Source organism: Protopterus annectens, chromosome 2.part1 (genome assembly GCF_019279795.1).
Source record: "Protopterus annectens isolate FY-2018-M chromosome 2.part1, PAN1.0, whole genome shotgun sequence".
NCBI classification, from domain to species: Eukaryota; Metazoa; Chordata; order Ceratodontiformes; family Protopteridae; genus Protopterus; species Protopterus annectens.
In genome coordinates this window covers 40,668,063-40,677,707 of record NC_056729.1, presented here as the reverse complement: position 1 = coordinate 40,677,707, position 9,645 = coordinate 40,668,063, and the positions used below count along the sequence as shown (strand labels likewise).

At 40.2% G+C, this 9,645-nt stretch overlaps 1 protein-coding gene across 1 annotated transcript in view; it reads right to left on the bottom strand.

The window, feature by feature from the left end:
• Positions 1–546: 546 nt before the first annotated feature.
• The window catches only part of LOC122793957 (AT-rich interactive domain-containing protein 2-like), a 703,595-nt gene continuing 694,496 nt past the window's right edge, over positions 547–9,645 (bottom strand). Inside the window, exon 6 of the mRNA XM_044062006.1 lies at positions 547–3,631. Within this exon, the coding sequence (XP_043917941.1) occupies positions 3,487–3,631 (145 nt within the window). The 3' untranslated portion in view covers positions 547–3,486. The remainder of the gene's footprint in view (positions 3,632–9,645) is intronic.

The following is a 9,645-nucleotide window of genomic DNA, read 5'->3' as shown; positions in this document are numbered from 1 at the left end:
AGAGCCAAATGAAGCCTATTAGCTCACTGAATGTCAAAAGTGCTATCTCGAACTATCTGCCATCACTCATTTACTGGGCATCCACTTAAATAACGAATATGTCAGTGCAAATTGAAGTTGTCATGCATAAAGAGAGAGTTTGAAAGGAAGGGAACAAAGATAATACTCCAGATTACATTATTAGTGATATTACAATTTACAAAGTATTAAAGAGCAGAATGAATGACGATTAGCAACTGCAGCAGTTTTAAAACGTAACTATTTTTCATGTCATGTTATTAACAATCACATTTCATAAACCTTCTGAGCCTGAACCTACTGATAAAGACAACCAGCTTGAACAGCGTATGTTCTTGCTTTTCCAAAGATGTTGCATTCCAAGTTCAAACATGAGGTCACACTCTGCAAAAAAGCATTACATACATATGTCCATTATCAGCTGTATTTCTGAATGGAGTAAAATTAAGATTAAAATAAGGAAAATCAGTATCAGTCTTTCTGAGATGCAATATTTAACTAAGTATAGGAATATAACTTTGGTACGAAAACTTTTTAAAAGAAATGTTTATTGTTTTGTATCGTCAGAGATTGAGAAAACATTCCCATTTGGAAGGGTCAGCAATGCTTACAAAGTTCAAAACAGTTCTAATTACAGTACAGCTCTTTCTTAAATTCTTTGGATACAAACAACCTTTATTTAGACACAGTTACAAAATGTTCATATAATTCAGAGAATAAATGCAATGTACATAACAGACTTAAAACAAGACTTGAATATTTATATTTGCTTTGTACAAGTAACACACCTTACCTTACAGAACATCTCTGCGGCATCAAGTATAAAAAGGCAGCTTAAAGAAGTGCTTTAGTACATGACAACTTGTTCCATTTTGAAATATGAGGCATCAGGGAGTTAAGAGTGAAGGCTGGTGCTTGAAACTGTCATGGTCCCTGGTGTGCCAGCATCCATGTTTTAACACACTGCTAACTTCTACAGGTGTCCAATGCTTTTACATAGCTCAAATAATACTGAGACAAACGGATACTGAGAAATTTACAGCTCTTAAGTACTCTACATTAAATAAATGGTCTACTTTAAAGTTATAAACTAATAAAAATGTGTTTTAACAGTAGATGCTCTATAGATTGTTACACCAGAAGCACATACCATGTCTCAGAACTGAAAATGCATTTAATCCAAGTTGAAAAACTCATGAAGATTAAATGGGCATTAATATTAAAAACAAGACCTTGCAACTATTTGAAAGACTAGAAATATTTTTTTTTTTACACAAAACCTTGCAGATATTGATCTGAAAGACTGGAAATTTTATTCATCATCTGCACACAATGCAAGAGACAGTGGACTACCTTTTCAGCTCCGTACCTCAGATAAAATGCATTATACTGGGAAAGACTTCAAAATCAATCATTTATTTTTCTGCAGTAGAAACCACTGAGTAACTGATGTAAAAGGCACTTTATTCATACAATGTAACTGGTTATAAACTTAAAAATTACAATGTAAACACTGCAACCAACCCAAAATTGTGACGACAGGATTTACAGCTTCGCCATATATAGCATGTCACTGGACATAAAATTTCAGCTCATGTATAGCTTACAACGACTCTTTGAAAACCAACTGCTCAGAATAACAAAACGATAATGGGGAAGACAGTGGCCACACACGAATTAGAAGTTGTAGTAACTAAAGAGAAATGAAGACACATTGTTTCAAAAGAATTTGGTGTTAACACATTATTGCACCCAACAGTACTCCCTGATTATGGTCATCTTTCTGCTGGTCCTGCGTATCAGTAGTTCTCTCTTAAATAAGAAATACATAAATGAACTTTTATGTTTCACAAAGAATGACATTTTCAGATAAAACTGAAACAAATACGTTAAAACTGCTGCTCTGGCCCTTTTCTTTAAAAAAATATGCTCATCTCGCTGGTGTAAAGATACACAAAGTGCAAAACAAACAGAAAAACAGGCCTGAGCTAAAACATGCACCTCATCCATGAAAGCTTTCTTTTAATAAGCACCTAATTTCTGCTGAACAAACAAGGTTGCAACAAAGAACAGAAACATATGTTCAGTTGTTTATTTAAAAACTATGAACAGTCACCAAAGTAAATAAAGCAATTTTATAACAAAGTGTTAGGTCTATTTCTTTACTGCACATTCTATGGACACAGCAGAAATGGTGAGTGGGAGATCTTCCATATTTCTGGATGCTAAATACAACAGGTAAATGATATAAATGGATACGTAACAGGCTGGAAAAAAAACAAAACAAGATACTAGGGATATGATCAGGTTTTAAAAAGGAATGTGGTACAGTATTAAGAATGGAAGAGTGCTACAGTAAAATTCCACACTATTCGAAGATAGAAAAAAGTAGTGAAGAAAATATCATACCTGCACATAATGCAAATATAACACAGGAAAAAACCTGTATAAAATTCCATGTATTTAAACCAATTTACAAATACAAAAAATCTGTACAAGCTTTGAGCTCGTACCATGACAAATGTTTACAGTGGATATATATGTTAAGGGGACGAAAGAAAAATACCTTCAATAGTTTTTTTCCTACAAAAATGACACAAGATATATTATTTCATACTCTTTCAGCCAGCAAAATGAGTTCTACAAGGTGTATAATACAAAAAAAAAAAAAATCACAGTTGCACAAAACTGTTTTTGACTTTACAGCATCAGTACCTTTTGCAGAATTATTTACACAAATTTAATAAGAACATTCGTCCACTGCTGAGAATATATCACAATTACTTACAATTGACAGGGAAGTCTAGAAAAATCTTAAATCCTACTGATAATGCTTCTAGGACACCACAGTGCGTGTTTCCAGTGGTTGCAGTGGCATGAAAATAGTTCTATTCACAAATATTTACAAGTTCTATTCAGACTGATAGATTTTTATGATAATAAATAAGTGAAAATATATTGGCTCAAGTAAGAAAACCAGGCTACTGATTTTTTAACAAAACACACAATCCATACCTAGACATCGGCTGCACCCCCATGACCAGGGGGTAACAGATGGTGTGCTGAAACTTTTTTTCTTAATTTAAACCAGCTTTAACAGTTCTATGAATATAAAAATGTGCTCCTTCTCTGGGTTTATAGAATAAAAATAATGCTAACATTTTGACCATCTAGTACTTATGTATTCCAATGTGGATGGTAGTGAATTCTGATCAGACCAGTTTTCTTCAGGATCTAATCAGAGTAGCGTCATGTAGACAGCTGGTTGAAGACCCCATGGCAGTTTGTATAAAGAACAAATAATTCATTCATTCATGGATCAGAACATGGATCTTCCTCTCTTCGGTGTGTGAGGTGATAAAATACACCAATGTATGGTCTCTCACTGTTACCATTAAGACTTGATGCTTTCTTCAGTAACAACATTTGAAACTGCCTACTTCTGTCCCATCAAGAAACATTTTTGTCTCAATGCAACATATGAAAGTCTGTTTCATGTTCTTGACTCTGGGAAGCAGTACTAAGTTCAAAAAGGCATTTGGCAAGGGTTGTGGAAGCTTCCATATTGCTAACGGCAAGCACAGACAGCTGATTTTCATGTCGTTTAAGCAATCTGGAAAAAAAAAAGTGACTCTTAATCGCACCCTCTGTGATATCAGTGAATACATACTGTAGTTTTATTTTACTTTAAATTTAGAAGCAAAACTATTTTGTAATTTGTCCCTTAATTTGAAAAGTACAGTAAAAATGCTCTCAACATTCAGGTTCACTTTGGTAGCACTCTGGAGTGTACATGCTGAAGCTAAAGGAAGGATGTATGTCATTGCCACTAGCAGAAATAACTTTGTGCAGCTTAGTAATTTGGTGAAATAATAATGAAAATGTACTCACCTGTGGTAATCTTCCTTAGGAACTTAGTTCTGATGATGTGATTTCTGTGAAGCAATCTGTTTTAAGTAACTTCAGAATTCAGACACAAAGGTTTCATTTCAAACTGAAACCTAGTGCAATTTTCAAAAATGGTCACAATTTTCATTCTCCAACTAACTACTTTATCCAATTAAGTGCTGTGGGGGCAAACAAACCTATCCTGGTATGCAATGGGTGCAAGACAAAGAAATTAATCACAGACATCCCTGGTTCTGATGAAGTCCTGGCTATTACCCAGATGACACAAATTCAAGTTATTTGCTAGGATGATGGAAGACCAGGCCAGTGTGGGAAAGGAATGAGTGACTGACACTGTTCATCAGTTCTGTAGGGGGCACTGTTTCTGGTGTACTGCAACTACACTAGCAGGCAGATGTCTGCAGATGATGGAAGGCAGCATGAGACCAGGGATGTGGGCCTGGCACTACCAAGCTGGCAATAATTACACCCACATTCAACATCTGAGGTAATGTGGTTCTGGAGGGGAACAAGGATGCAGTGTATGCCCCGGTCTTATCCTGAAACACACATGGCCATTGTCTGGGGGGTGGGGATGGAAGTCCTTGGGATGAGAGCATTCTTAATCTTCGATGACACGACAGGTAAGATGGAAGTAAGGGTGCAGAATCCCTCCATGGCTGCCTGGATGATGACCCCGACAGCTGGCACTGTCTCCTATTAGCAGTACTACATGATGTAAAGTACTACTACACTGGAAGTGCTCAGTATTCAAGGTGGGGGGGGGGTGAATAAATAACTTGGAGGGAGCATCAAGCCTGTTGCAGGATGCACCCCCACCTTCCTTATAAATGTCACACAATGCTAACCACTGTGATGTACAGTTGCTAAAATATCCTGGCTACAGTACAACTGTATAAGGTACTTCCAACAGCAGTGGATCTTTGATGACAGCTCACTAAGAATAAATCTTGGATTTACCATCTTGTGCACTCTGTTTCCCAGACAGATGTTTTTCAGGTAGTTATCCTTCCTTCCTAGAAACAATGCAGGGCTTACACTAAGTGAACAAAGGTACTCATGTAGATGGTATAAGGCCCCCCTTTTATGCCCAGCATTGTTCTTCAGTTTTTTTTTTTTTTGGGGGGGGGGTCCTTGAGCCTGAAAATCCATAGTGTAGTCCAGGTAACACAACTTCACAGCACATAAGAGTGAATACAAACTAGAAAAATCAACTTTGAGACTTCAAATACTGGAATGTACAGGAGATAATATAACAATCCACAAACCGGGAACCAAGTATAACATAACACTCAAAAAAACAGACCACCAACCACGGTAAGCACGGAAAACAAAGCCAAGAGCTAATACTAAACCAAAATTTATTTAAAATAAAATTAAATATAAAACATAAGAGAGACACCAATGCACTCTTCAAACATCTTTCTTGTTTTCCCTCCAACAAAGTTTTGTTTTTTGGGCTGGATTTAATACTAAAAAATAACAGGTGTGAACCTTGGGAAGACCAGTTAGAATTTGCAGAACAGAGATGGCAAATTAGATTGAATGTGTGGACACCCCCAGGTTTAAATGAGGGTGTTTCATTGAATAGTGTGCTTAGATTACGTTCATATAAAGTTTGACTGCTTTATGTACTAAATGATTGGCTGAATGTGATTGGTGCTTTTTTTTTTTTTTTTTTTTTACATGTGATGGGGAAGAGGGTTATTAATTAACAATGTTTGAGCAGTATTTTTATTCTGAAAAAGTCTTGTTGTTATAACAGACAAAAGCGCTTAATTTTATTTTAAATAAATTTTGGTTTAGTATTAGCTCCTGGCTTTGTTTTCCATGCTTACCGTGGCTGATCTACATTTTTCTGAATGTACAGCAGATACCCATAACAAGCATGGTGTTGCCAACACAAGAAAATACAGCATAAAATATGCAGTAAGTGAACAAGCAAAGTACAGTTGTGTACACTTACCATAAATGTAGATGTTCGAGTGTATTCACTGTTGCAGTCATCGCATTTGGATTATCTGCCTGCAGGTAAGCCCTCAGGCGGCCTGAATACCAGTGTCTTGGATTCCTGCGTCGGATGCTGCCTCTTCTTCCATGACGTCTGGTCATCAATGGTATAAAACATGCAGCCGATGCCATTACATCAGTTTTTCTGGCCCCAGATGTCAGGTGCCCCCACAATGGGAAGCAATTATATGTTATGGTACACCTCCATCAAAAAGCAAATACATCAGAAAACTTAAATATACCAAGCAAGAAGGAAAGGCAGAGCCAAGAGAAGTCAGGGGGCTGGAGGGAGGGTAACCAGGACTGCAACAGTGAATACACTCGAACATCTACATTTATGGTAAGTGTACACAACTGTACTATGTTCTTCGTGTTTCACTGTTGCAGCCATCATATTTGGGTTGATTCCCAAAGCTAAAGAAGGGAGGAGGAAGTTAAGGAGCATTAGGGCCAGCTATTAAGCCCGGCAAGACTGCAGTGGCAAAACCAGCTCTGGATTTAGAAAAAAGAGGCATGTGGTAATGTTTGGTGAAGGTATGTACAGAGCTCCAGGTAGCAGCTTCTAGGAAGTCCCTGGCAGGGACTCCTCCGAGAAAGGCTGCAGAGGTAGATGCAGCCCTGGTGGAATGTAATCTTATCCCCTGTGGGGTAGGTTTTCCATGGTGCTTGTAGCAGAAATGAATCCAATGGGCTAACCATTTGGAAATGGTTTGCTTGGAAATGGCCTTCCCCTCTGCCCCTGCAGCAAAGCCAACTAGCAGCTGTTCAAATTTTCTGAGAGGCTTAGTCCTGTCCAAATAAAATCTAAGTTGTCTGTGCACGTCCAGAGAGTGCAGTATTCATTCTCCTTTGTTTTGTGGATTAGGGGAAAAAAGTAGGCAAATGAATGGACTGGTTTAGGGCCACATTAGACACTACCTTGGGCATAAAGGAAGGATTGGTCCTGAGGGAAACCCTGTCTGCATGGAAGATAATGAAGGGTTCCACTGCCATGAGAGCCTGTAATTCAGACACTCTTCTTGCTGAAATGATGGCTAGAAGGAAGGCTGTTTTCCAAGAAAGGAATTTCAATTCTGCTGTTGCAGCAGCTCAAAGGGAGGAAGAGTGAGCTTTTCCAATACAAAGTTAAGGTCCCAGGTTGAAGTCGGGGCTCTCCTCGGGGGTCTTAAATTTTTGGCCCCTCTAAGGAATTGTTTTAGCAGAGGGTAAGAGAAGAGGGGTGGCTGAGTATTATAATGAGCTGAAATGGCAGAGGCATGAATTTCAATTGATGAGAAGGATAGGCCCTTGTGGTGCATTTCTGTTAAGTACTGAAGAATATGAGGTAAGCTGGGCACCGTTGTGCCCATCCCCCCCGAGTCTGGCTCCAAGAACAGTATCTTTACCACTTTTCAGCATAGGATTTTCTAGTACTAGGCCTCCTTGCCTCCAGAATGACATTGACGGATGCTATTGGAGAGCTCAAGGAATTAGCCAGGCTGCAAGGTTCAGGGTTTGAAGCTGAGGGTGCAGAATCTGGCCCGCCTGTTGGGACAGCAGGGAAGGGGGTCTGAGGCAGGTGCCATGGTGCCAGCAGTGTCATACTGCACAAGAGGGGGTACCATTGCTGGTGTGGCCAGTCTGGTGCAATCAGTATTGTCCTTGGTTTGTCCTGTTTGATCTTTAGCAGAATCTTCGAGAGGAGAGGCAGAGGGGGAAAGGCATAAACCGAGAGGCTTTCCCAAGTAAAGGACAGGGCATCCACTTTCCAAGCTTGACTGTGGGAAGTCCTTGTGCAGAATGTGTCCAATTGGTAGTTCTGAGGGAAGGCAAACAGGTCTACCTCTGGAGTCCCCCATTTGTTCCTCAAGAGGTTGAATATTTTTGGTTCCAGTTTCCATTCATGTGGGTCCATGAGATTTCTGCTTCAGTCGTCTGCCAGTGAATTTAGCTTGCGTGGCAGGACTTGAGCTTGTAGGTGCACTTGGTAGCTCAATGCTATGTTCCACAGAGCCATGGTTAGTCTGCAGAGAGGGTACGAGTGGGTTCCCCCCTGCTTGTTTATGTACCACATAACTGTGGCGTTGTCTGTCTTTACCAATAGTTGTCCTGGAAGAATGTGGTCTTTGAAGGCGGTCAGGGAATTTTCTACAGCTAACATTTCTTTTTGGTTGATATGCAGGTGCATCTGTCTCGGGTTCCATTTGCCCTGAATGCACTGCCCTGCCAAGTGAGCCCCCCAAGCAAAGTCTGATATGTCTGTTGTTAGGGTTTGGGCGGCAGGGAGTAGAGTGAAAGGGAGCCCCTTGTTGTGGTAGCAGGCCTCTGCCCACCAAAGGAACTCTGTCTTTATACAAGGAATGATAGGAATCATTGATTCCAGGTCCTGAGAATGTTGACACCATAGGCTTTTTAGATACCACTGTAGTTTCCTCATATGCAGTCTTGCATATGGAATTAGTAGAATGCAAGAGGCCATGAACCCCAAGGACTTGCAGTATTTTCCTTGCAGATAGCTGGGGCTTTGTGGCCAAAAGTTTGAAGTAGGTTGCCAAATAAACTTGTTTCTATGGAGTGAGGAAAGCCATCTGGGAAGTTGTGTTCAAGCTTGCTCCCAGGAATACAATCTGTTGGCAGTGTACTAGGTGAGATTTCTTTTTGTTTATGGTGTACCCCAGTGAGGTTAGAAGTTTCTTTACAAATGCCAGATGTTTGAATATTAAGTCCTGGCTTTCTGCCTGAATCAGACAATCGTCCATGTATGGGTATATTTGAATATTTCTCTGCCTGCAAAATGCAATGGCTGGAGCTAGACACTTTGTGAATACCCTAGGCGCAGTAGATAAGCCAAAGGGACGTGCAGAGAACTGATAGTGCATGGAGCCTGCCCTGAAGCGTAGGTATTTCCTGCAAGATTCCCTTATTGGAATGTGTAGGTAAGCTTCCTTTAAGTCTAAGGTTGCCAACTAGGCATCTTTGCCTAGCATAGGAAGAAGCTGTTGAAGTATTAGCATTTTGAATTTTGGGATTACCAGAAAGGTGTTCAGAATAGATAGGTCCAGGATAGGACGCCAGCAGTTGTCTTTTCTGGGTACCAGGTAAAGTCTTGAATAAAAACCTTGTCCCCTTTGTTGTGCTGGGACAGGCTGAATAGCCTTGATAAATAGAAGAGAGAGAACCTGCTGCTGGGCCTCTGCCCACTGATTTGGGGGTAGGTCTGGCCAACCGTTTGGGGCTGGTACTGAGTGGAAATGGAATCTGTATCCTTGGGAAACTATATTCAAAACCCATTTGTCCTGGGTAATGAATTCCCAGTTGTTTGCATGCAGGGCAAGCTTTCCTCCTTAGGGAGCAGGCAGATGGAGTAGGGCTTGTGAGAGTTAAGGTTAAGTCATTGTGCCATTTTTCCGTAGGAGGGTGGCTTACTGCTCCCTGCTTTGGAAGTGGGAGGCCCCCACTGCTTAGGCCTGTGCCCAGCCTGAGACTGTAACCTAGGTGGTCTGCTGTTCCTGGGTTTAGACTGAGAGGGCCTGGAAGAGACTGGAAAAGACCAATTCTTTGAAGGCCAATGCCTACTAAATCTGGGAGGCTGTACTTGTAGGAAATCTTTAACAGTTTGCATAGATTTAGCTTCTTCTTCCATCCTTTTGAGGACTTCTGCTTTGTTGCCAAACAGGCGGTCTTGGTTTAAGGGAGCATCCAGTAATTTAGCTTTAACATGATCTGGCA